Below are 27,610 nucleotides of genomic sequence, written 5' to 3'. Positions count from 1 at the left end.
CAGCACCATGGAACGAAACACGCAGTGCTTGGCTTCACAGGTTTTAGTCTTGCGAGGACAACAAAAAGGAAACAGAGAAACCCAGAATAGTCCTAAAATGGGGAAGTTCCAAATGCTATGGGTGCATGGATGAGGGGTATGTTTCTTATAAGTCTAGAGTCCAGACAGTTTTTCTAGAGAAAATGACATTTCTCATGATTCTCCAAGGATGAGATAGTTATCCAGGCAAACACATATTAGAAAAATGTTTCAGGCAAAAGAACAATATGTACATAGGCTCCGAGGTGCGGCGAATTCCCCGTGGCAGAAGGGATACAGGAAAGTGAGAGATGAGGCTAGGAAGTGTGCAGATCACATTGGGCCTTGTGAATGCAGAGAAGAGTTTGAACTTTCACCTGAGAGCAAATGGGAATCATTAAAATGTTAAGCAGGGAAGTGGCGTGATTCAATTTATACTGCTCTCTTGCTAAAGTGTAGAGAATGGATTGGATTGGGACAAAACCTGGAGACAGAAGCACAGTAAAGGGACTATTGCACCAATGAAGGCAAGAGATGTTAAATGTCTTAACTATGGTAAAGGGAGGGAGATGTAGAGATATGGATGGTTTTGAGAGGGATTTCTGAGTTTGAATCAAAAAGATCTGTTGATTGATTGCATAGGAAGGAGTGGGCGTGGAAGGAGGACATGGAGGCCATGTTGGACATGGAGGGTCTGAAGTGCCTGTGGTCATTCAGGGGGAACTCATCAGTGGCCAGTGATTAGAGCATGCTCCACCAGAACTTGGGGGGAAATCATCTGGAGTTCTGGTTAGAAAAGAATATTTTTTGAAAAGAATATTCTTGAGCCACACTCTAATCTACTGAATGAGAATTTCTGAATGGCATCTGCAAAGGTGTGGAGATGAGAGAATATTTTATGGAAGTGGAGTAAACTTGTTGAGTCTAGACTACAGGTACCTGTGGAGGAGTGGAGTGTGGAGACATAAGGCTTAAAGGGTGATGGATTGTCTGGGGGGCTCACCAGGTAAAAGAAGAGCCTTGTGTCATGTTAAGATTTTGGATAATACCTTGTAAGATTTTAAACAGGGGATTGATAAGATCAAATCTGCATTTTAGACAGATGTCTCTATTGGTGGTATGAAGGATGAAGAGGAGTCCAGGAGAGAAACTGTGAAAGTTTAATATAAGGCAGAATGAGTGGAGTTGGAGAAGCAGAGATGTATGTGAGAGATCTTTAAGGAATGGCATCAATAGGACTTGTGAGGGAATTCAGAAGGTGAGGTAGCTTTGTATTCCTTGATATCCCCAAGTTGGGAGGACTTTTACCAGCATAGCTTTCATAATACCATTGTTGCTTTTATTCACTCTACAAGTGGAAGCTCTTCACATCAGAAACAGAAATTAACATTTAGGAGGACTGGGAGTGGGTGCAGAGGCTCTGGACCTCCAAGCCGCCTGAGTCCTCGACCTGCTACCTGATCCACAGTGGCGCACTCAGCCTTGCACAACCGCAGTGAGCGTGCATCCTTCCACTCACAGCACGCCCTCGGTGGCACTCTGTCCCAGTTGTGCTCCAGGCATCCTCTAAAGTCACATCTTCCACCCACCTGCTGCTCTCAGAAACTGATTCCTGCCCCTGCTGCCCTCACTCCAGATCAGACCGGAGCCCGGGGAGCCGGTGAGAGTGTAGAGCCACTTGGGTGACCGTGAGGGCTGCAGCCCCACAGGGCTCTGGAAGGAATCTTCACCATCTGGCATGTTCTCTTGGCTCCTGGCAAATTGAAGTACTCGCCAGTTCCCAACCTCCCTTGTCTTTCCTGCCTCCAGGCTTTGCTCATGCTGTTCTTTGCCTCTGGTACCAGTTCAAATGCCACCTTCTCCCTGTCACCTTCCCGGCTCCTCGCCAGGAAGTGTTCATTGGCTCCTCTGCATTTTCAGCGCATTTTACTCACATCTCTATTGTCTTTATCACATCTTGGCTTGTATTTTGGCTCCTGTATCTAATCTTCCCTAATGTAAAAAGCTCTTGGAGGACAGGGTCCCTATCTCAGTCATATTTGTTTCCTCCAAAGCACTCAAGATAGTGTCCAGCATGTAGAAGGCATACAGGCCCGATAAAGCTGTAGGGAAAGGAAGAAGAAAACTAAAAGCAGCATTTAACTTCTAGATATTATTGATATAAAGTTGGTGCTTCAGAGTAAGATGAAAAAAATCCATGATATTAATTTCTATTTCTGTTTAAAATTTGAGCTGAACTCTGAAATACATGTGAATATCTTTAAGACACAAAATTGTTTGGCCTCCCAGGTTTTATGCTCAACTTTCGTGAGCCATGAAGCGTCTAGGAGTTTGAATGAAGGAAAACTACATGTTGCCACTTTTGGCTGATCTGACCCAAAGTCCCAGTTCGGTTAATTCTTGATTCTCTTTGCTGTTCTTAGTGATTTCCTGCAGAGCAATGATTCATTACGGTCTATTAAATTTTGAGCTGTAATTCAGGTGAAGCACCCCTTGGCATAGGATTATAGATTCAAAAGATCAAAATCTATCTTAATCTATGTCTTGTAAATTTTTTGTGTTCTATTGGTTTGAGAGAAGCAACATAAATAGTAAAAGCATAATTGTTCACCAAAGTGGGTTCATAATAAGTAAGGCATGCTTACAAAAATAAACATCCAGAAGCCATGTTTACAGGGTTTGCTTTTTTAAAAATTCCCGTATGAATTGTTGAATGTGATCCTGACCTAATCTCTCTTTAAAATGAAAATGTGTGGAAACAGGTACTTTGTTTGCCATTTGCAAAAAGAATCTATGTGCCATACTGGTTAAGAAAGAGTGCTCTGGGGGGCTGGCCCTGTGACCAAGTGGTTAAGTTTGCCCACTCCACTTCGGCGGCCCAGGGTTTCGCCGGTTCGGATCCCGGGCTCAGACATGGCACCACTCATCAAGCCACACTGAGGCAGCATCCCACATGCCACAACTAGAAGGAGCCACAGCTAAAAATATACAACTATGTATTGGGGGCGCTTTAGGGAGAAAAAGGAAAAAAATGAAATCTTTAAAAGAAAAAGAAGGAATGCTCTGGATTCAGTGAGCCTGTGGCCTGCTCTGAGCTCAGCCACTGAATGTGTACCTTAGGCAGTGTCTTCTAACTGCTCTGGGCCTCCATCTCTTGGCCTGTAAAATGGGAATAGTCATAGAATCCACTTCACAAGAGTGACGTATTTAAATGAGGTAACATGTGCACAGAGCATGAGAACACTGCCTGACACATTGACACATAGTCGACACTCAACAAATGTCACTATTTTGTATTTGAACACTATTTGTGTTCAAATAGAAATCCACTATCATGTAATTTTTTCTCAGCTGCCTGAGTGACAAAGATGTAAACCATTGATCCTGAGTGATCAGGGGAAGAGGTTTCTGAGATTTTCTTCAACAAGACACCAACCAAGAAATGTCTTCCTACAGAACATTAGAAACATATCTTCTCAAGATATCAAGATATAAGGGCAAATGTGCTGTTGATTTTCCTCCTGGTGAAAGTTAGACACTTCTTCAAAGACGTTATTTCAAATTCTTTCCACAGATGTGACAGCCACGCAGGACCTCCTGTGTCTGTGAGGGGAACAGCTTTGGTAAGTAACCAGAGAAGTAAAGGTCATGCTAAGGAATTCGGAATTTATGTAATCCCTGGTTGGCCACCTATGTAAATGGGATTCTCCTTGGCTCTCTTTTAAATTTACTTTAGAAGTTTAGATTTCTCCTAGAGAGTTCAAAGTTCCCCAGTCATGGTTGGTTTCCAGTTGGCTCTGGTACTAAAATGCGCAAATGGCAGGCTCTGCCAGGAAGGAGCAAGGCATCATGTGTCCACTCACCATCAGTGGCGTCTCTGATCTTTTACCACCTGTCACTCCTGTGCAGCCCTAAAGCACTGGCAGAGGAAGAGGCATCCATGGCCACTTTTGCAAACTAGCGAGGGTCTGGGCTGGACCTTTTCTAGGTAAGATCGTCATTTGTATTCAAAGAGGAAGCCACTGACAGGTGAGATGCATTTGGCTGGAACAAGTTCACAGGAGGGGACTAACTCAACATGACCCTCCACCAAGGGCTTAAATTTAAACTTCTCTCTGTGTTCACATGCTTACAAGATTGAGAAGTTGTAAGTTTTCTGTTTCTTACTTTTTTGTGGTCATAACTTTTGATCTACACGTGCCTAGGTCTTTCTGTGTAACTCGTGTAGCTTGGAGATGAAAGAAAGGGAGTTTGAGAAGGGGCCTCAGAGTGCAGGAGGAGGGGAGAGGCATTTTTCAATTTCTCGTGGCTCTAGTAGTCCCTTCCTTTCTCTCTCTTTTCTTTTATGAAAAACATCGGGTAGGATTCTGGTGAGGAGTGCATATAAACAGAGGTTCTTCACTTTAAAAATGAAAGTGAGCCCCCTTTCTTCTTCAGGGTAATGTTGCTTGTTTCTGGATAACACTGCACCCTATCTCTCTCCTTTATATGCTTGAGCCCCAACCATAACACCAACACCAACAACTGCTATATTCGAATGGAGAGCTTGTTATCATCTAGGCACTCGACAGAGACCATTGCATTTAATGCCCAGAGGAAACGATGAAGTAGGTACTATTGTTATCCCATTTTAAAGATGAAGAAACTGAGGTTTAGGGCCAGCCCCGTGGCCAAGTAGTTGAGTACATGCGCTCTGCTTCGCTGGCCCAGGGTTTTGCTAGTTCGGATCCTGGGCACGGACATGGCACCGCTCATCAAGCCATGTTGGGGCAGCATCCCACATACCACAACTAGACGGACCCACAACTAAAATATACAACTATGTACTGGGGGGACTTGGGGAGAAAAGGCAGGAAAAAAAAAAAAGAGAAACTGAGGTTTAGAAAATTTAAAGATCGTGCTCAAGGTCACTTTGGTAAATGGTAGAGTCAAGATTAGAACACCTGAGTGTCTGTGACTCCACAGCCAGAAGTCAGTCATGCCTCCAGCTCCGTCAGCCCCGAAGCCCTGTTTGTTTATGAGCCCAGTTGCTCGTTACCTACAGACTCTCCTTTAACTGAGCAGTGGACTGAAGCGGCGCGCATCCAGCTTTGCCCTCTGAGGACAGAGCCCTGCTCCCAGGTGCTTCTGTACCCTCGTTTTTCCTCAGAGAAGTGCTCAGAGTTAACCATCCTCTACCGTTGGAGAGCCATGGGGTCTGAAGCAGATGAAGAATATAAAAAGAAATGCAAATGCCTAAAAGCTGTAAAAGTAGAGCTAATTTGGAGTTCTTGGGATTTGAAAATCCAGTCTGAGGATGAAGAGAGATCTTTCTCTGACTCTCTTGATTTCTGCCTGCATGTAACCATTTCACTGCTCAGAGCGTGTCAATCTAAAAGGTAAGAGCTGAGAAAATAAATGAAAATCAAGCCAGTGATTGCTGATCCCAGTTCACAACCTTTATGAAAAGTAGGAGAGAGAAAATAATGAAACAACTGTCTAAAACAAAGTTTTGGTGTGACATGTAGGTTTCCGTGATTTAATCATGGAAGTCCTATCCGCTTAGCCTGAAGAGAGCTGGAAGTTGGCCTTTGATGCTGCAGGGATTCTTGCCAAGATTTTCATAAACTTCCCATCACTTGGTTGGCAACCTGGCGGGAAAGGAACAAAGGAGAGTCTGGCATTTTGTAGATTGAACTACATTATTAGATGACCTTCCACTCAAGAGAAAAGAAAGCTGCTATTTAAACATTTGCTTTGGCTTAAAAGAAGCAAAGGATTTCAGAAAACACAGAATTTTTACAGCTAGAGAGAGACTTAAGATGATGCAGCTCAGAGTTTCTCTCAACTTCAGCACTATTGCCATTTTGGGCTGAATATGGCTCTGTTGTGGGGGCTATTCTGTGTATTGTAGGATATTTAACAGCATCCCCGGCTTCTACCTACTAGATGCCAGTAGTTACCCTCCACTCATTTGTGAGAATCAAAAATATCTCTAGAAATTGCCAAATGTTCCTTGAGGAGCAAATTGCCCCAGTTGAGAACCATCTCCTTACAGGTGAGGAATCCAAAGTCAAAGTAGTAACATCCTTGAGACAAAACATATGGCCTCAGCCACTTGATCACTCCTCATCTCTGAACAGATTCTGGCTGGGCCTACTGTTAGGTGACATGCCAGCTCTATATCCCTAGAAACACTCCTCAATGTACGTTCCACGCTGGGCCAGTGTGAGCTCCCTGAGGCTGGGACTGTGTCTGCTCACCTGTACCCCACTGCCTGGCACACCCTGAGCACCTGACAATTGAAAGAGTGGTTTTAAGCCACAGGGTACATGGGTGGATTTGCCTTTGGCAGGAAAGCACACAGATCAAATTCAGGAACACCTTGAAAAATGAATTTGTTGACTTTGCCAAGGCATTTGATAACATCAGTGAGCTTAGGCTTCAGCCCTGACAGCTGTTCTGCAGGTTTGGCTGCCCTGGGAAGTTCTCAGACATTCTCAGGTTACTCTGTGACAGAGGGTTGGTTTGTTGCAGACAGTATCAGTAGAGTGCATTGGGGTTGGGTAAAAGGCTGCATTTTGCTCAGCCTTTGTTCTGCACCTTGTTTGAGAATGTAACTGAGATCCCCAAAGCCAGCAATTTGAGACTCTGGCCTATAATCCTATAGGACGCTTTTCTAGCTCATTAGGCTGCAAGCACCAGCAGCAGTCCTCCGGGAAATCCTCTGTAACCACAGAAGAAATGTAATGGCTAACTGTGAGGACTTACTAAGTGCTAGGCACCACTCTCAAGTGTTTTACAACTATTAATTCATTTAATCCTCACAGCAACCCTATGAGGTAGGGGGTGGTGTTATTGCTGCTGCTGTTATTATCATTATTACATTCATTTTACCAAGAAAGAAACTAAGATACAGAGAGGTTAAGTAACTTGCCCAAAGTTATACAGCTATTGAGGAGCAGAACCAGGATTTGGACCTGTGCAGAACTCATGTGCTTAATCATTATCATTTCCTGCTTCAGACATGCTTTTCTGAGTCTTAATATTGTGAACATTTGGTGTCTCAATTTCTGTAATAATCTTTACTAGAAATCTTATATATTTTCTTCCTTGGTATATCATAGATCAATCCATAACTGTGTGTATGAAGGGCATGGAATGTTTAAAGCAAGGTTCTTGTCTTCAGAGAGTTAACCATCTAATTGAAGATATGCACATTAGTATATCAGTAATAAGCAACATAGTGGAAAGAACAGGGTTAGGGATCACATCATATGAGTATGAGTAGCCGATGCCACCATTTATTATTCATGTGACTTGAGTAAGGGACTGACCTGAGACTCAGTTTTTTTCATTTGCAAAATGAGAATGATAATTCCTACCTAATTCACAAATTTGTTCTGAGGATCAAATGAGAGAGGATATTTTAAAAGTATATTGAAAACTGAATAAATGAATTAATTTTGTTCAATAGAAGATAGTTGATACCAAATGAGTGTACTAAAATGTGTTAGAGAAGTTCAGAAGTGGAAAATATTATTGTGGGAAGAGTAGTCTTGGAGTTCAATTCAGAAAATATTAGTCAATCTCTTGGTGCTGATTTCATGCAAAGGAGAATACTATCCTTTCTTAGTTATTTTAGAGGTTGATCTACTTCCAGGGTCCTAATTCACTTGTCTTTGAATCCCTGGTTTCCTAGATCAGAGTAGGGACTGAAATGTGTGGTAGGGAGGAAGGGATAAAGTAAAAGTGGAGAGAAGGCAAACAACTCTGATATGACATAATAGTTGCAATATTAGAGGTGCATAAAAATACCATGATGATTAATTCTTGGGAGAAATGGAGAAGAGCTCACAGAGATGGTGATATATGAACTGGACTCTGAAGGATGAGTTGCTATTTTCCAGAAGAAGAGAAGAAAGAGCAGAGATCAGGAGCAGAGACATGGAGGCCTAGGAAGAAGAGCAGGGCAGTTTAGAGAACTGTGTGTAGGGAACTCGGAGCACGGAGGGCGGAGAGCTGGGGAGGACATGCTTCAGTCAAAAGCTGGAAAGGGATTTTGACACGATTTTGCTGCGTGGAGGTGTTTGAACCTCATCCTTCAGGCCAAGAATGGGAAACAGGCTTCATCTTTTATGGCAACTTCATGTCACGGAACATTATATAGAGGGGGATTCTGAGTCCAAGACTGAGCCCTGACGGAGGATCCGTGTGTGCTCTGGGCCCCAGAGGGATTTACTTCTGCTCTAGGTAACAGGAAACTTCAGACGCTTAACGGCAGCTCTAAGACCTGTGCTTGGCCTCAGAAGATGCCCCCAGCTAGCATGTAGTGCACTCATAAGTCAATAGAAAAAGGAGAGCAAGTGATTCCGCGTGGGCTGTGGAATCCTACAGACTGGAAATGACCCTTCCCTCCACCAGTGTGGCCTGAAGCACATGACCTGACCTCTTGAAAATGCAGTCTTTGCCAAGTGGGAATAAATAATAGTACCAACCTCATAGGGTTGTTAAAATGAAAAAAAGAACACCTATAAAGCCCTCGGCTCATTGCCTACAAAAATCAGTTTGTAGTTGCTGCTAATAATAATAATAATATCTCACATACAGCTTAAATGAAAGTTAAGGATCTATAGAGCAGTAGCAGTGTTCAGTCTTCTCTGTGTTGAATATCTACCACTGACTAGCACTTCCCTTTTTTTAATAGTTTTATCATAGGAAAAAAATCCTTGCTGAGTTCAAGTTGATTGTAAATGAAGTCTCCATGTTATCTCTTAGCCATATAATTTACAATCTCTATGTGTTGGAAGCATCCTTAACACGTTGGGTGAGTAGGGTTGGTCTTGAAGCAGAGGATCTGGGAAGAAATAGAAGCAGGGGAAGTTATTTTCAGGGTCTCCAGGTGGTAGTAATCCTTCCCAGCCTGAAGAGGTTCATCTTCATCTGAGCCCTCAGTTCATGTACTTTTCATTTCACTATAGATTTTCATTATAAAGGGATGTGATCCGGGAAGCCAAAAGAAATGTACTCTGGTCTACATAAAGGAAATTTTAAGTTTGTTTGGGTGTTAAAATGGTTGAGAGGCAATGATGCTTGCTATTCTCTAAATCAGACGTAGCTACTCTGCACCCACTACCCAACCTGCAGATTTGGGAAGAATGGACTTATAAGATCCATCACTAATTGTTATTAGCACGGATAAAAACCAGAAGAGACAGTAGGTAGGGCACAAAAGAGAACACCCTGATGCACTTAAGAGAAAAAAATTTAGCTGTAACTGATCTGATTTCTCAAATGATTAGTTTCTGGTTTTATTACCTCCAACTGATATCTCACTGTAGTTACGTTTTGCTTCTAGTATTTGTTTACTTCTGAATTTTATGTTGGTGTGTTAAATTGTATCCAATGACCAATAAATTATCATTGGATTGTTTCTTTCTTATTAATGTCTCCTTTGTGTGTATTCAACTATGGCTTGCCCATAGAACTGAAAACCACAAGTCAGTGAAATTTGGGCAGGGCTTCTATAAGAAATAGCTGACCTAGATCTTGAGAAAGAAAACAGGCAGGAGTGAAAATACTAGCTTTTAAGGAATGTAGGGATTAAGAGAACCTGGGCTTTAGAATTGGAGAGACCTCTGATGGAGAAGTAAAAAAGTTGGAGCTTTGGAAAGATCAGACATTTAGTCTTAGGCATTCAAGGTAAGATGAAATGTAATGGTGGACATCCAGTGGGAAGGGAAAATTTGGGGAAGAGAGGGATTCAAGAGGCAAGGACTGGATGACAGAGTGAGCTGAGAATAAAAGAGACTGCAATGGGAAGTGTCTACTAGCCTTGTTCAGGCCTGGGTGCAGGATGAGTTAAAGTGGAGTCAGGAGTGACAGAGCCAGTTTGACAGAGGAAATGCAAATAGAGTTTTGACAAAAGAAAGTGAAGGTGTGGGAGTAGATAATTCTCCCAAGGTTGTCAAGACAAATTAAAACTTGAAAGTAGGGCAGTGATGGATCTGATGAAATCAAATCAAGATAAACATTTGCTAGTGAAGAAAGGAAAACAACTTTAGCTCTACATTATTCTCCTAAATCCTGTAAAACTAGCGATAGTTTAAATACATGTATATATTTATAAGGTCATACTTTTAGCACCTTTGTTTCAGAACTACTAATCTGCTCTTTATGTCTGTCTGGGAGGTTCTACCATTCTACATGAACTCTGTGGATAGAAATACTTTTTTTCCCTTAAATCCATCAAGTTCACAAATCTTAAGTTCTACTACAAGTTTCAGCTAACTGGCTCTTGATGGAATAGGTACAGTGTTAAGAAATCTAAAATTCTAGCCACCGGGGCCATAGAGACAACACTGCCAACTCAAGAAAGGTCGATTTCTTTCCTGTTTGCTAGGAACCTTCCTAAGATTTGTGTAGTGCTGTGTAAGTTTGTAGGAATCTTTGGCAGAGAAAGACTCAATATCTTGCCTGAAGGCTGATACTTAAAAGTATTAAAGTAGGTATGAAGAAGTTTGTGATCACTAGCAAATGGCAAAAACAACTAAACGTTATAAGTTGAGAAATAAATTTTTGGAAAATTGATTTGCAGTCCTTAGACTAGGACTTCTAAGCTTGGGGACATTTTTGTGGGAACATGTGAGTATTCTCGCTGGAGAAGTTCCAGAAATAATATTGCATTTTCTATTTTAAAATTAGCAGACAAAAATACACAATTCACCGTTGGAAAATCAACCAGTTGACAGTACATTTGTCCCCAAGCCAGCAGGCATGAGGGAGGGAAGTGGCATACCCCCGTGGGATGCTTCACTGCTGGAGAATGAGTTTTTCCAAGGTAAGTCTATGCATTAAATTGCCTTTGGAACCCCTGGTACTAAACCAAATAATAATTACAGTTTTTGTTAAAATGCTCAAAACATATCAAACCTTTTACTTTATTTTTGAAGTCCTCTCATTCCCCTTATCTGAAGATGATGTGTCATATGCTATTAACACAAATATTAAAGCATATTATATTTAGATATAATCTAAGCAAATATTCTCAGGCCAAAACTGAAAAATCTATGGAATGGTAGTAATGTTTAATATTTAACCTCAGGTAAAAAGGAAATACGTCCTTAGGAAATGTACCTCTGAAGTTTACTGTTCTTCAGAGACTTTTATTGTTCCCAGTTAGGACCTAAATGCACTGTGATGAAATCTACTTGTTGTCAAACAATTAACCTTGTACAATAGATAACAATAAAAACTGAAAGAGATTCCAAAAGTACTACATGCATGTAGAACTTATTATTACGTAAGCATAATTCACCTTTACATAAATTATTCTGTATCAAAATAAGCCTGGCCGTTTGAAAAGTGAGCTTGAAGTTATTCACTGGCTTCACCTTGAGGAACTAACTTCAGTTTGCAAAGGCAATGACATCACCTGGGCCCTATAGCTGGGACAGGTGGGGTGGTCAGTGCCATCCAGCTGGGCGGTTAGCCTAGGGGCTCCCTTCAGGAAGATGGTTCTTGGCAGAAAACTTGCTTCAGAGAAAAGAGACCCAGAGGAAATCTCTGTTCCAAAACAAAGGTTTTGCTAGTAGAGGAGAGCAAATAAAGAGGAGAAGCTGACCGGGAATTTTGTTTCCCTCAGGAGTAGTGAGTAAAACAGCATTGTTAATTTGAGATTCGAAGTGACTTCAAATAATTTAAAATCTCACTATGGGGATGTTAAGAGCGGTTACCTCTGGGAAGGATTCCAGGGGATTTTACTCCTTTTGTTATACTTTCCCGTATTTTCTGTTATAACCATATATTGTTTTTGTAGTCAGCAAAAGACTTTATTTAAGTGAATAAAAAGCTATGAACAGCTTGAAGAGGAGAATAGAAATCAAAGAGATTTTATTATAATTCGTTTTAAAGACAGATTTTTACCCATTACATAGATTTGCTTTCTTTTTGCCTCACCTGACAGTTTGGCATTGCTTGATTACTTTATTTGTGGATATATGGAATAAATTATTTCAGAGACTGGAGAAAAATAATTTGTTTTTCATTAAAACAGTGACAGTATGATTCCCTGAAGAATTCCTTAGTGTTACAGGTCCTTCATGCTCAAGATTAGTTCTTCTGCTGGCTATGCAAACTTAGGAGCACCAATTTACAGATAAAATAGAGTAGGAGAATCCAGAACAGATGTCAAAAACCCCTTCAGCACTTGCCCTAACATAACTGACACGTCACAAGTGCATCCCACGTACATCCACTCAGATACTGATATGCCTCACTTTCCTTGTCATTGAAGTTTTTAATGACAAATAATTTTAAATAACCAAGAAGAGTGCACCATTTTATGTAACTCAGAAGGAAATATTTCAGCAAGCCGAAAGCTTCTTCAGCAATTCAAATAATCCCATAACTTATTTCTCATGTCAGATTTGATTTTCATTAATGAACATCTCTTCAATATGTACATTATCCACTTGTATTTATTATAACATGAACATGGTAAAATATATCTACTACAAGGTGGGCCTCAGAGAATCTTAAAACTTTAAGAGATTATGGTTCTATTTAAATTCTAACCGGTTTTTATTGAGGAAAAGATGTCAAATACGATTAAATACATATAATTTAAAGAAATACCAACCAACCAAAAATATCCTATGACTTGTCTGAGATCACAGAGACTATAGTCCTAGTAAGCATGAGCCCTGGGTCTTGGCTTGGCCTGGCTCCTGGTATTATGGGGAGGTCACTGGGCCCTGATTTGGACACCACTCTCTGACCTTGCTATTGAAGGAGAAGTAAATATTATTTGACAAGAGCAACTTCACATCCTTGTAACAGTATGAGCTCATAGTGAAATCGTCTTTATAGTTCATCAAAAGAGAAAATGAAAACTGGGGCCAGCCCCGTGGTTATGTCCACGCGCTCCGCCGCTGCAGCCCAGGGTTTCGCCGGTCCAGATCCTGGGCGCAGACATGGCACCGCTCATCAAGCCATGCTGAGGCGGCGTCCCACGTGCCACAACTGGAAGGACCCACAACTAAAAATATACAACTATGTACCGGGGGGTTTTGGGGAGAAAAAGGAAAAATAAAATCTTTTAAAAAAGAGAGAAAATGAAAAGTGAACTCTTATGGCACAGAGGTTGCATTGCACAGTGGTTGCACGTGTGGACTCCGGAGACAGACTGCGTAGATCCACTTATCAGCTGTGTGACCTTGGCAATTTACTTAATCTCTTCATGCCTCAGCTCCTCATTTATAAAATGAGAATAGTAATGGTAGCAATCTTATAAGATTATGTGAGGATTTAACGAGCTAATAAATTAAGTGCTGAGAACTGTGCCTGACACACAGAAGGTACTATACTATTGGAGTGCTAACAGGTCTTAATTTTTCCAGGAAAAACAATCTACTGTTAGCATATCATTTAACAATATTCTATAGAACCTTAAATTTTCTGTGTAGCTCAAATCCATCCAAATAAGAATGTTTATAAATTAGGTGCTAAACTTTTGGTGGTAATGCTATTTTTTTAATGGTACAACTGAGAAGTTATGCGTTATTTACAGACTCATTTCTATTACAATCCTCTGGAGTAAACATAGTTGGAAATATTTTAGCTACCTAGTGACACAAAAGATGCACTAAAAGAAACCATGATTAAAATTTGTTGTTGGAAAACAATGTAGCTTTATGTCCTTAGGGCCTTATGGAAGGTTAACTTTGAAAAAGTATGATTTGAAAAAGTATGAAAAATAGACTTCCAATACACCCTTGTAAAATTCAGACTATCTTAGAACCATAGTCAAAACTGTCATCACATTTATGACAAAATAATAAAAATAAAATTATAAATGATTATGTTTCTTGAAGAGGGGCCTCAACAACTCAAATTATTGTTAGACTGTAAAATATTATACAAAAAAAATGATTCCTCTTCTCCTTTCAGTTTTAGATGATTTGGATAGCAAACTGGCTCAGGAACAATTTCCAAGCTCAGTGAATACCAGAACATCTCTCAACTATGGATCAAGAACACAGTTCAGTCACTTTTACTCGAGTGGGAACAGACATGGTAATATGACCGGAAGGCACAACAATCACTATAAGGAAACTTCTAATATGTCTATCTATGACATCCTAAGACCAGGAACCCCTAGGGAAGGTTTTAAAACCTTTTCTCCGAGAACAAGGACAATTTATGATATGTATAGGTCAAGGGAAACGAGAGTTTTAAAGGAAGATTATATGGAAAAGAATACTTTTGGTAGTACTTCTCTGTGTTTTGACAGCAGGCAACGATCAGCCTCACCAGCTACGGGGTATTTCACAGCAAGAAGCTTATATTTTCCAGGCACAATTCAGAACAGGAGTGGGTTTATGCCACCAAGCCACCAGAAGAGCCCCAAGAGAACCCCTTTATCATCCATCATATGGAATAGTTCAGATTCTTCTAGAGATAGGCAGAATCAGGAGGAGTTCCTGAGGGCACCATCACCAATGGAAATTGACCCTGCTGACCAGTATATGTATCCCAGGTGTTTTCAGGAGAATAGGAGATATGAATTTTACCGTTCACAGAGTATTTACCAAAGTGTTGGTTTACATGCCCCCATGGATAATGCAATGGGTCCTGACCCATTGGAGAACTCAGAGAATATGCCATTCTACCATCAAGACAATCCATTTGCTAGGTCTTTCTTTAGCAATACCTTTGGACAAAGCAGGGAACAGAGATTTGGACAAAGTCCTTTTTGGGGGCAACAGGAAGAACATTCTTCCTGGTCTGAGTTTCATCAAAGCAGGAAACCATTCACTTCTTCTGACAGAGACTTTGAAATGACTTCCATTGAAGCAAATAGTGCATCAGCTGGTCATGGCCACAGTGTTCCTTCTCAACGCTGGAGATCATTTTCTCCCAGTTACAGAACAGATATTTCCAGAGAGCAAGAAGAGCCACATCCTTGGCAGTTTGATTCTCAAACATCCACACTGGAGAGCATGGAGGTGTCACAAGGTAATAGGAACCAGTCGACTCATTTTGGCACACCAAATGTTTGCTCCATGACTGGTTCAAGCAATCACATCAAACCTGGTGGGTTAGAATGTCAACAGGACACTTGTCCTATAGAAGTACATATAAACAAAGAACCTTACTCATTTGGAATTGCTCAGACTTCAGCATCCTCATTCAAAACTTCCTTCCCTCAGATTCCCGATGACAGAGGAAATCCTCAGAGCCCCAACTTTCAGAATTCCACAGTCACTTTGCAGAAAGTTAAGCCTGCCTCTCTTCCCATAAGAAGATATACAGAAGTCACTATGACCAACAGCAATTCAGTTGTTTCTCCACCTCTTACTGAAAGTCAACCCAATATCCTGGTCACAGAAGTGAATAATGAGAAAGACTTGAATGAATCTATTTTGGAAAAAGACACACAACTAAACAAGATGGACCAGACAAACGTGACTAGTGAAATACCTCAACCTGTTTCACAGACAGTAATTTCTAACCCTTTACCTGATTTTCAAAATCCCCTCTCCCAGGACTCAGCCAAGAGCAACAGACTTGTTTTTAATGCATCTACCCCAGTAAGTTCAAAAAGGTCACCTGGAGTCATTTCCAGGAAAGATACCTCCAAAATTCATATATCACACAGAGATAAAGCCAATGAACTAAAGAAAGATAAGAATTATACCAGGAACAGAAAACTTGGCTCAGCAATTTCCCTTCCTTTCATTCAGGAAAACAGAACAACATCATCTTTTCCCAGCCCAAATCAAGGTTGTCACGAGGAATTAACAGTAAGTAATGAAGATATTTCAAACGTTGTTAAATATAACCGCTGGAGCTCTGAACCTCCAGAAAACCCTGCTATTTTAGATATTAAGGAAGAACAACGTACCACAACTCATTCTACCAACTGTAGCAAGTTGGCTGCTGGCCACAACATTCCATGTGATTCTTTAGATTTGTCATCAACTACACTACCAGATTCCTTATCATCGAATAATTCTTTCCCTGATGCTCTGTTGATTCCTTCTACTACACTGTTCTCCAGGAAAAGTCTTTCCAGCAAAGATCCATCTCTGGGAGAAAGAGAAGAAAAAGACAATGATAGCAAGAACCAAGATAATCAGTTCACCCTAAGCCCCTCAGAAAACCAAAAAAGTAATGATAATTGTGTGACTGTACATAATGAAGTGATTGATGTTGTCAAATGCCATTCACACCCTCCTTTCAAGGATGGAAAGGGAAAAGGAAAAATAAGGCAAAGCATGTCCTGTACTGAAAATGGAAAGTCAAGCAAAATGGAAAGTAGATCAACACCCACAAGTGATAGCCGTAGCCTCAGTGAGGTGAATCAAAGCAACTCCCAGGACCCTGAGCTTCACACAATTTATTGCACCTTACCCAGACAATCAGCCAGTTTTCTCATTGGTAACAGGAAGTCAGAAGGTAAGATAATGGCTTCTTCATTTAGGAATGAGCCACTTCCATTCCAAATCAAAAATAATGTGGAAGATCCAAGAGGGAAGTACACATCAAATGAATTCAGTCCCAGTCCTGAGTCAGAAAGCAAATGTTCCAAAGTAGTTTCAGACTCAGTCTCAGTAGCCCCTGAAGCCACCCAGAGGATGACAAAAATGAAAAACATTGGATCTGCTTCTGTTAGAAAAGGACCACTTCCGTTTCTCATCAAGAGGGCTGTGTCTTGTCCTTCAGGAGTACCATCTCCCTCAGTTGGAAGAGATGAAAGAGAAAAATGCTTGGTCTCAGACACAGATGCTTCTGCTATAACATTAAGGCCTTGGGAGAGAATCATTAACCCTCTGGAAAGTGACTCATCCATTAGGGATTGTTCTTTAACTAAAAGATGCCACCAAAAGGAATACTTTCAAGAATGCACTGAAAAGGATGGTAAAATTTCTGCCTCCAGGATGGGTGTATTTTCCCTTTCAAATGAAGACCCTTTACCTTTTTCTTCAGACATGTCAGGAAAAGAAAGCGGAAAAACATTGCATAAATTTAAGACTACGAGTATGTTTTCTGTTTCTGGTGATGAAGATAATGTAAAATGTCTTGAGGTGGTTTCAATATATTACACGCTACCAAGGAAACACAGCAAAAAATTCTGTAACCGCCTTCAAAAATATACACAAAATATTGATTCACTTACAGAATTAGCTAAAGCGGAGACTGAGACATTTCCTAATGCTTTAGAAAAAGACAAACTAAACTATTCTACACGAGAGCAGTCAGGAACACCTTCACCAGAAGATCTAAAGATGTTGGTCAACTCTGCTAAGGAGAACAGCTATTGTCCTTCTCATGCCACTGAAAAAAGGACTCTTTTACAGTTACCAAGTAGTGGGCCCTCAGAACCTACATTCCAGGAAATGGCTTCTGTTGAAGCAGATGTTTCTCTTCATAAAGGAGAATCTAAAACTAGAGAGATTTCCCAAGATCACTTAGCTAAAACACCATCTCTAAGCAATTCACAAAGCAGGAAAGTAAGGGGGCAAAAATTGCAAAGTGAAACCCTACCTACTTCATCAGTTCTTCAGGGAAAAAAAGTTGCAGAAAAGGAATCTGAAAATTGTCAGCAATCCATTAAATCAGGTAACAGTGGTCCTTTTAATCTTCCAGCCCATTCAGAAGAGAATGTTGAAAATTCCCAAACTGGGAGAAGTTCTGGGGAGGGTGCAGGTGGCGGTATAGCCATTACAGCTACTGGAAGTGGAAAGTGTCTTCAGAAAGGTATCAATGACAGTGCCAATGGATTGCAGCCTAGGGAAGTCAGGAGGGAAATTGGAACAGATTTCCAAAAAATGACTGATGAAGCACTTTCTGACTCAGAAAGCCAAGTCTGTGCTCTGACTCCAGCTTTGCATAAACTACAGCTTGATGAGGTGACTCATTCAGGTGAACCAGATTTAGAGAGTTTGCCGTCTGAACCCAGGAAACTACCTCAAAGAAGTCAGGAGGTAAATATGACAGAGAACCTGAAGGCTAAGGATGAAATGCAGAAGTTGGCATGGGATCAACCTTCACTTCCTGGAGGAAGTAGTAAATATAAAACCAGCTTGGATGACCTAGAAAAAGGGAAAAACAGATCTTCAGTTAAACACAGATTGGCAGCCGTGTCCAAAGCAGGCAGAAAATTTCCAGCTAAAGATTTAAGCTCCAGAAGACATGTAGCTACTATTTTCCCCCAAAGTGGCAACGGTTCTGGCTTTGGTGGTTTATCTCTTGGCACACCAAAGTGCCACCCACTGTCCACTGAGCCTTCTCCAAAGTCCACAGAATCCACAGATGAAAGCAGGTTTAGTAATGATGGGATGGATGTGCAGAAATCTGAGAACCCTCTCCAGGTTACTGTAATATCCAACAGAGAAGCTTCTGCACATTTAAACAATCAGAAGTCTAACAGCATTTCACAACCACATCAGATTGAGTCTGAAAATATCACAGAATCACCACCAAAGGATGAGGATTCTAAAGCTGTAACAGTAGCTCAGATTTTAGAAAGTGAGTCAGAAGTCTTGGCCCAACCTACAATCACCAGGCTCGGGGAAGCAGACTTCTCTGACCATCCTTTTCCATTAGAGCCGGCAGAGAAATCAATAAACAGTCCACTGGCCAGTTGTCAGCAACAACAAAGGAGTGCTTCATCTCTGGAGAGGGAACCTGAGCCTCCACACCACTATCGTTCAAAGAGTTTAAAAAACATCAATGTGCACGGCGATCTGCTACGCAAAAGTCATCCTCCGAAAGTCAGAGAGCGCCATTTTTCTGAAACCGCTTCTATTGACAATGCCCTGAGTGGACTGACCCTTGGGAATGAATTCTCTAATAACAGTGGGTACAGTCGAAGATTCAAATCTTTTTCTGAACTTCCGTCCTGTGATGAAAAGGAAAATTGGGCTTTGTATAACAGCAGGACAAGAATGGGTCGCAAGTCTGTAACATCTATATCCAGACCTATTGACTATGGAATTTTTGGGAAAGAACAACAGTTGGCTTTCTTGGAGAATGTAAAGAGGTCACTGACAGAAGGAAGATTATGGAAACCGAGTTTTCTAAAGAACCCGGGCTTCCTGAAAGATGATGTAATTAACCCTTCTAACCCATTGAAGTCGTCAACCTCAAATTCTCCTAGCAATCAAATGCCAGAAGATGGCTTATCTCCAAGTACACCACTTAATATCTATGAAGAGGATCCAGTAGACTCAGACTGTGACACAGATACAACCACAGATGACGAATACTACCTGGATGAAAATGACAAAGAATCAGAACTGTGAGGCTTTTTCAATAAAATGCATAACCTTTTCACCAAAAGCTTGTAATGGAAATAAAGCATAAATGTGTATGTCCATGGGAAGGACAGATATAAAAAAGATCTAGTTGGGGCTGGCCCTGTGGCTGAGTGGTTAAGTTCACACGCTCTGCTTCAGCGGCCCTGGGTTTCACCAGTTCGGATCCTGGGTGCAGACCTAGCACCGCTCATCAAGCCATGCTGAGGTGGCATCCCATATACCAGAGCAAGAAGGACCTACAACTAGAATATACAACTATGTACTCGGGGGATTTGGGGAGAAGAAGAAGAAGAAGAAGAAGAAGAAAAGATTGGCAACAGATGTTAGCTCAGGTGCCAATCTTTAAAAAAAAAAAAAAGGTCTAGTCTATGCAGTGCTGGCTCTGAAACAACCCAAATTCTCTCTTTTCTTTTTTTCCTGCACACCTTACATATACATTTCTGAATTCTAAAGCAATGAATTCTTGTGTTGAGGGATTCTATGCGGGTCTTCTCCCTCTATATTTATCCTTGGCCTTTCTCCCCACCCCTCAACTTAATCTCTAATTCACTGACCAATTTTGGCTTTCCGCTCTACTTTACCCCTAACTTTTTTACACCTTTCATTGTGATTTACAACCCTAATAGCCCATGCACATACAAAATTTATTAGTTACCCAGCACAACCGCAAAACTCTGTATTGCCTTTTCCGGTCCACATCCCATACTCATGAAATTAAATAAAATGTAGGGATGATGACAGTGGAGTAAATATTGTTATCCTGTTTGACTCATCGACATCTGGGAGGCTTATGGTTTGGGTTTTTTTTCTTTCAAACAAAGATGAGGGAATTTTCATAAGGACGTCCTGTTATATCCGTAGTGGAGCCGGGGAGGCACATGTTTGAACTCCTTGTTGAATTATAGATGAGGAGCTGAGTCCCTAAGCCAAAGAACATTAGTACTCCTAGGAATTCCCTTGCAATAGTTTGTAGGAATTGGCTCAATTGTTAAGAGCTGAATTTTAATCAAGTCAAGGACTCGGGCTAGGCAGCCTGGCAATACAGAAGGTAGTTTGGCCACAGAATTTCTGCTTAGGAAGAAAACATAACTGAGGGGTGGAGATAAGCAGACATCCTTATATGAGACCGACATCCTTTCTGCAGCTCTCTCAGCAACTGGTTTTTCCCATTGCTCCAGAACTATCCATTTTTCTATTTTCTTTATTTGCAGGATAGAACACTTTTTTCCATGTGAGACATTTTAGTCTCAAGTATCAATTGGTAGCCTTGGCCAAGTCAGATCTGACACCCAGGGATTCACAGGCTTTTTTGTAGAATCATTTACGAAAACCTTCGGAAATTCTAAGGCAGCGCTTCTAAGGGCTTGTCACTATGATTTTTTCAATAATTTATCTAGACTAAATAACTTGTCATACCTGCTGATAATTTGGCTTTCCTAACTCTCTCTGCCATGCAGAACTTCTGGGGATTTCACCCTCCTAATCAGGATAAAGACCAATAGATGGCGGTGAAGGTAATTTGCTAGAACTACAGAAAGCATGCCATCCTGGATCTTAGTGGATTTCATCTTGTTTGGTTTATATTTGCTCCCTGACCTAATTCATCCATATAAAATAAGGATAATGATAGGTGTTGGTGAAGTATATAGAGATCTGGAACTGATAAAAGTGCAAGAAAGAACTATGTTATTATGATCCTCCTAATCATTGCCTTGCCTAGAAGCAAAATGCCAGGGCTAGTTTACATCGTTCCCATGAAACTCAAAACTAATGAAGATATGGTAACTAACATGAAAGCTATTCCTCAAATCTGTAAATTGTTTTCAGCTCTAGGCTGTGACCAATCTTGAGTTCAAAGAGACTGATAATAGAATTTAAATCAACTTTGTAAACTTTTCTATTTAAATCTGTACGGTAAAGAATAAATTTTATTCTTTATTCTATGTATGTTTGTAAATTATACCTTTACCCTTTTTCTATTTATCTGATTATTCAAGTAAAATTTTCATAAACAATGACCTTTGTTTTCTATGTAATTTTAAGATATCCAAAGTTAATATTTTAATATTAAGATTCCTGATTTTTTTTAATAATGAGGTTGCAAGTTTCTATTTTGGTTAGTACTGTGAGTCTGCATGTATGCTACAAAAGGTGAAATAAAGGTAGCTTATTTTTCACTGAGTTTAGGCTATATCAACAGTTAGGTAAGCTAAGATGAGGATAAGTAACTACATTGGGGCCCCGATTCTCTGCATTAGAATCTGCTGTATGAATTCAAAGGTAGTTGATGGCCAGTGTTTGCTTGCACTATTTGTAATGTTTGCTTGTTGGTCTGACTCAAGAATCAAGAAAACAGAAAATTCATGAAAATAGCACCTTCAATAGTTTTATACTTTTATTAAACACTTCGTTAAAGAAGTATAGCAAATTCCTATGTATTTTAACATACAAACTGCTGCTTTTTAGTATTCATTTTTGGTGTAGCTATAGTAATTTATAATAGTCATTTTTATACTGATAACATGTTTTCTAAGAGATATAATCATTATTAAAATAAATATTCACACAAATGGAATAAATCATGAGGGACTCAATACTAGTAAGTACCTGGTGAATTGTTAACTTCTTTAGATAATGGACTTCTATAATCATAAATTTTACACTGTAAAGTCTATTTAAAATAGGGCATGATGAGATTATTTAAATTTTTAGAGACTTCCCTCTAAATAATTTACCCCCTTACATTATAAATACATTGATCTTAATAAAACTCCAACCGCCACTAACAAGGTTTTGGCTGATGATAAGCTAATGAAAGCTACTCTATATAGGAGGTAAGTCTGGGCCTGTACTAGAGGTGGTGAAACAAAGTGTACTTAGGTTGTGGCAAAGATGGAACCAAATTGGAAGATCCATATCTCCATAAAAGTAATATATTCCGTTGAATGCCAGAGGGTCAAAGAGGCCTTATTGCTAAGAGTTTATTGTTAATAGTAGTAATAATGCTTCAGAATAGCCCATTTAAATGTACAGTGTAAATATGTAAATATTTTACTTTCCAAGTAAGTTTGTGAATGTACTACCACTACCACGTATGGGCTCTTTGTGACTGACACTTCTTTGTTTCTGAAACAAATAAGTCTTAAGCCACTCTTGTTAAAATTTTGTCAAATAATCTTTTTATGTACTTGTTCTCAAACCTGTTCTCTAGATATGAAATGTGTTACAAGGTGCAAATTTAAAATAATGCCTGTGTTGAAATAAATGATTTAAATAGATGCACTGTTTGACTTGGTTTTTATTCCCATCCTCAAATGATTATTTTTAAATGTGACAGTTTCAAGAAAAACACAAAAAAGGAGAGGAGAGACAAAAGTATTCAAACAAATCTTTCTGGTGTCTTTTGAATGAGATCAGCCATACAAGTAGTTTTTAAAAAACAGTGACTTGCTTCTCTTTTTTTCTTTGTACCAAAAAGCAACCAGCCAACAAAAGGAGATCCATGTGCATGGTTGCACAATAGTGGAAGAACGAAGAATGTCTGGCATTTCTGTCTGAGGGTCCCCACATTTATAGAGGAAGAGGCAGCTATGTGGAGTTGGCTCATGCATTGCCCAGTAGCATTGATGAAAATAAGCAAGAATTTCCAGTTGAAACATAAGACATGCAATGTCAATTCCTGCTAACCAATTAATTAATAAATTTGTACTAATCTTTTATCTTTTCTAGAAGAGCAATCCAAAGCCATTTCTCTACCAAGGACAGGAGAATGTCATCATCTTGAATATGGACAGTATTTTATTAAAAATATTTTTAGTGTCCTGTATTAAAATTTAAAATACATTGGATCAGCTAGGATTTTTAATTTTGGTCAATATGCTCTATAGCTGGTTCAAATAGAAAAGGATTTATACTTTGCTCACAAACATATTGGTAGGGCTGAGAAAATAGATATTAAGCTGAAATTCCAGGACCAATTCCTAAAACCATGCCACAGAACTGGACTGCCGCAGGAGCTGCTGTCTCTTATGACTAGGAAGATACAGAATCAGGAAGTTGAGTGAGCCAATATACTGAATCACCATATTAATTTGCCCCAGAAATTACTCCAATAGAAATAAGAACACTAAGATGTACAGTCTTACACATAAGAGCTTTTATTGCTACAATGTTTGTAGTGGCAAGAAATGAAAACAAAGTGAACACCTAATAATAAATGACTGAATATATATGGAACATCCACATTGTAATATTATGAAACCATTAAAAAGAATAAAATAGACCTATATAAGTTGACTTAGAAGAATTTTCATGAGGTACTACTGAGCGAGAAAAGCAAAATCTTGTTTTTGTAAAGCACTCACCAAAAAACCTACATATGCATGTGTACACATGGAGGGATCCATACTAGGTTATTCATGTCAGCTGCTCTGTGGCTAGGTGGGGGTTGAGGGATATGTTCGAGAACAGCAGAGAAGAGAGAAGGTGTAGTGAAGACCGCCTCCAAAAAAGAAACTATAAACACACACACGTATATAAAAAAGTGTGTGTATAATTATGATTACATTTATGCATTTAGAATTATATGTCACTGGGTATACAGATAAGAAATTAAAAGATAGTTTTGTTTTAAGATTTACTATCCAGGAAAATATTTAGTAAATTATTTTCTTTAAAGAAATTAATATTTGTACTTGATTCTATGAAACATTGTTTTAATAAAATAAATTCCAGCACTAATTTTCCCTCCAAGCCCATACTTTGTTCCCCAACCATCCTTTCCAGATTGGAAATTATTATTATTATATTATAAATTATGATATAATATAATATTATTTATTAACACAATAATCAATATATTATTATAATAAAACTTATAATAATATTATAAATTAATATTATTATACTGGCTGTCATTCCAGTCTAGAGTAAACTAAGAAGAACTTCTAGAAACGTTTTGGAGGTATGTGGTGGACTGATATGATTGCCCAGTAGACACTTTTCTCTTTTCTCTGAGAACTCTGTTCTCTGCCACACACCACTGCCACCACCACGTGCTCACTGTGGAAGAATCAATGTTCTTACACGACCCCAGAGTCTGAGCACAGTTGATTGGTTCAGGGATGAGTGCGTGACTCAGGCTAGACCAAGGAGTAGTTGTGTTTTAGGAGGAAATACCTCTATATAATGAGGTTCTGAATACAACTTAATATTTAAACTAATTGTCTCACAATCTAAAATCCACCCTAGGAACTGTAATATATGGAAGGGCAGGCACTGAGGCACTGAGTTTTCATCCTCAGCACCTTGCAGAAGCATGACATAACATAGGTGCTGAATAAATATTATTGAACTAATTAAAATAAATTTTTATGGATTTAATGGAATCAAAGTTTATCTAATCCCATGCAAGGTTTTTATTAATTAGTGACATTGAAAATGAGACAATTCTCTAAAGACAAAAGAGGAATTTATTATAAGGATACAGGGTTATCCCAGAAACCAAGGGCAGAGATGCCCTTCATAAACTGGACCGAGCCTGTATAACTAAAAACGCAGTTTTCTACATTTCGCTTCCATTTTTAGTTTACAAGGCAAAAACTGGTGACGTTTGCATTACCTGTATTTAAGAGAACAGTCAGTTATAAACTGAAATCTCTTAACTCTGATTTTAAACTCTTAAGGAAAGGATTCTGATTGGTTCAGCAGGAGGTAGGTCCGGAACTATGGGCCAATCAACTGTGGCCATGGGTTAAGGTCACGTTTTACAAAACCTCATTGTTAACCATAGATTGTGGAATAAAAAAAGGGAAGCTATTACTAGAAAAGCTATGAACCACATGGACAATCAATAGCTGTGAATTTTACAGAGCTTTAACGTGAAGATCCCAAGGGCCAGTGCAATTCATAAAATTATACTGAATGTCGACCTTCCAGAGTCACACAGAGTTTACAGTTCTATGTGTCTGAGATTGGAGCTCAGTATAGAAATGAATGTGAAAGGGGATAGAAATTTCTTGAAGTGTGTCATTTACTTCAAGTTTTGCGCATGACGTTTCTGCTGCCTAGAATGCCCTTCTCCCTTTTTCTGTGGCAGATTCCTATTTGACCTTCGTGATTCAGCATAGATGCCATCTGTTTGAGAAAGCCTTTCTTAATTCTCCCAAAAGTAGGTTAACTGGACCTCATATGGCAGTACTTATGTTAGGAGAGGAATCTGCCATGGACCCTGAGTCTCCCTGAACATTTTGCTGGGTATACCAAGAATGTAAGTCCTTGACCAATCTTCACCCATACCATTTCTCAGGGTTGTTTTTGCAGCAAGCAACCTTGAGGCGTAAGATAACATCTCCCCACCAACACAGAGTGGGCTTAATTTCCCTTACAGTAGACCCCCCTTATCTGCAGGGGATACATTCCAAGACCCCCAGTGGATGCCTGAAACCACAGATAGTACCAAACCCTATATATACACCATGTTTTTTCTATAAATACGTGCCTATAATAAAGTTTAATTTATAAATTAGACACTAAGAGATTAACAACAATAACTAATAATAAAATAGAATTATAACAATATATTGTAATAAAAGTTACCATAGATCCTAGCAACCTCACCATACAATTTTTTTTCTTTCCTTATTCAGTTGCGAACTTGCACCTTTTCACTTAAAGGAAGCACTTTACAGCTTCTCTTTGGCATATCCGAATTGCCAGCGTCACTACTCTAGTGTTCTAGGGCCATTATTACTTTATTTGGGGCCATTCAAATAAGGGTTACTTGAACACAAGCACTGAGATTTCGCCTCAGTCCATCTAACAACCGAGAGAACTACTAAGTGATCAATGGTTGGGTAGTGTGTACAGCGTGGACACGCTGGACAGAGGGATGATACACATCTCAGGCAGGATGGAGCTAGATGGTTCAAGATTTCATCTCTCTACTCAGAATGGTGCGCAATTTAAAACTTATGAATTGTTTATTTCTGGAATTTTCCATCTGATATTTTCAGACCAAGGTTGACTTCAGGTAACTGAAACCGAGGAAAGCAAATCCCCGGATAAGGGGAGACTACTGTACTCTAAAAGAGGTAATCCCTAAACTCTTGTGATGCAACTCACTTCAGGCGTCCGTGATAGACCTTTTACATTGCTCTCACTGGACCCGGGGGTGTGTGAGTTTGCTGGGCTGCCATAACAAAAGACCACAGACTAGGTGACCTAAAAAATAGAATTTATTTTCTCACAGTTCTGGAGGCTAGAAGTTCAAGATCAAGATGTGACAGGTTTGGTTTCTCCTGAGGCCTCTCTCCTTGGACTGCGGATGGCTGCCTTCTCACTGCATCCTCACATGGTCTTTCTTCTGTGCCCAAGCAGGCCTGGCATCTCTCTGTGGGCCCAAATCTCCTTTTTATAAGATTGGATTAGGGCCCACCCTAATGGCCTACTGTTTTTTTTTTCTTTCTGCTTTTTCTCCCCAAATCCCCCCAGTACATAGTTGTATATTCTAGCTGTGGGCCTTCTAGTTGTGGCACGTGGGACGCCGCCTCAGCATGGCCTGATGAGTGGTGCCATGTCCGTGCCCAGGATCCGAACCAGCGAAACCCTGAGCCGCTGTAGAGGAGCGCGCGAACTTAACCACTTGGCCACGGCGCGGCCCCCTAATGGCCTACTTTTAACTTAATCCTCTCTTTAAAGGCCCTATCTCCAAACACAGTCACACTCTGAGGTACTGGGGTTTGTGCTTCAACATATGAATTATGGAGGGACACAATTCAGCTCATAACAGGGGCCGTGGGGATCCTACACGAACCAACATGAATCTCTTGCTACTACTTTTGCAGTGAAGAATAAAGTTCTTTGTCTCTGACCCCGGAGTCCTTGACAGCATCCATGAAATAGTAACAGGCTAACTTGTTAGCTTGTAAATATGGCTAAATCCCAGACCCTGCACAGTTCCTGACACCCATATTCTAGTGTGACACCCATATTTTACCCTATCACACTATTTACATTGACTCTCTGTCCTTCTCCACTAAACCGCAGGAGTTGAAGTCAAAGTATAATGTCCAAAACACGGACATTAGATAAATGTTTGTTAAGTGAATGACATTTGATTTATGATAAAGAATCTGGTCAAGGCAGTGGTTTATCTGAAGGGATATGCTTTTTAAGATATGGATTAAGATGAGAAAGAAATCTGGTTGATACAGATTCGGCATTGCTAAACAAGTGTTCAGATACAATTATACGGCTTCCTTGATGTTTTCTTAAAAAACTGGGTGTTA

General features: G+C 39.9%; 1 protein-coding gene across 13 annotated transcripts in view; it reads left to right on the top strand.

Moving 5' to 3' along the window:
• The window catches only part of EXPH5 (exophilin 5), a 70,281-nt gene extending 47,681 nt beyond the window's left edge, over positions 1-22,600 (top strand). For 8 of the 13 annotated variants that reach the window (XM_008524574.2, XM_008524577.2, XM_070624840.1 and 5 more), the window contains 3 exons: positions 3,593-3,641; positions 10,702-10,837; positions 13,948-22,600. In XM_008524574.2, coding sequence (XP_008522796.2) covers positions 3,593-3,641; positions 10,702-10,837; positions 13,948-19,307 — 5,545 coding nt within the window. In that variant the 3' untranslated portion in view covers positions 19,308-22,600. The remainder of the gene's footprint in view (positions 1-3,592; positions 3,642-10,701; positions 10,838-13,947) is intronic. The other 5 variants (XM_008524575.2, XM_070624838.1, XM_070624843.1 and 2 more) reach the window with 1 other exon arrangement.
• Positions 22,601-27,610: the final 5,010 nt, after the last annotated feature.

This window comes from Equus przewalskii, chromosome 6 (genome assembly GCF_037783145.1).
Source record: "Equus przewalskii isolate Varuska chromosome 6, EquPr2, whole genome shotgun sequence".
In the NCBI taxonomy this organism is placed as follows: Eukaryota; Metazoa; Chordata; class Mammalia; order Perissodactyla; family Equidae; genus Equus; species Equus przewalskii.
The sequence above is the reverse complement of the archived record's forward strand: the minus strand, read 5'-3'. Positions and strand labels throughout refer to the sequence as shown.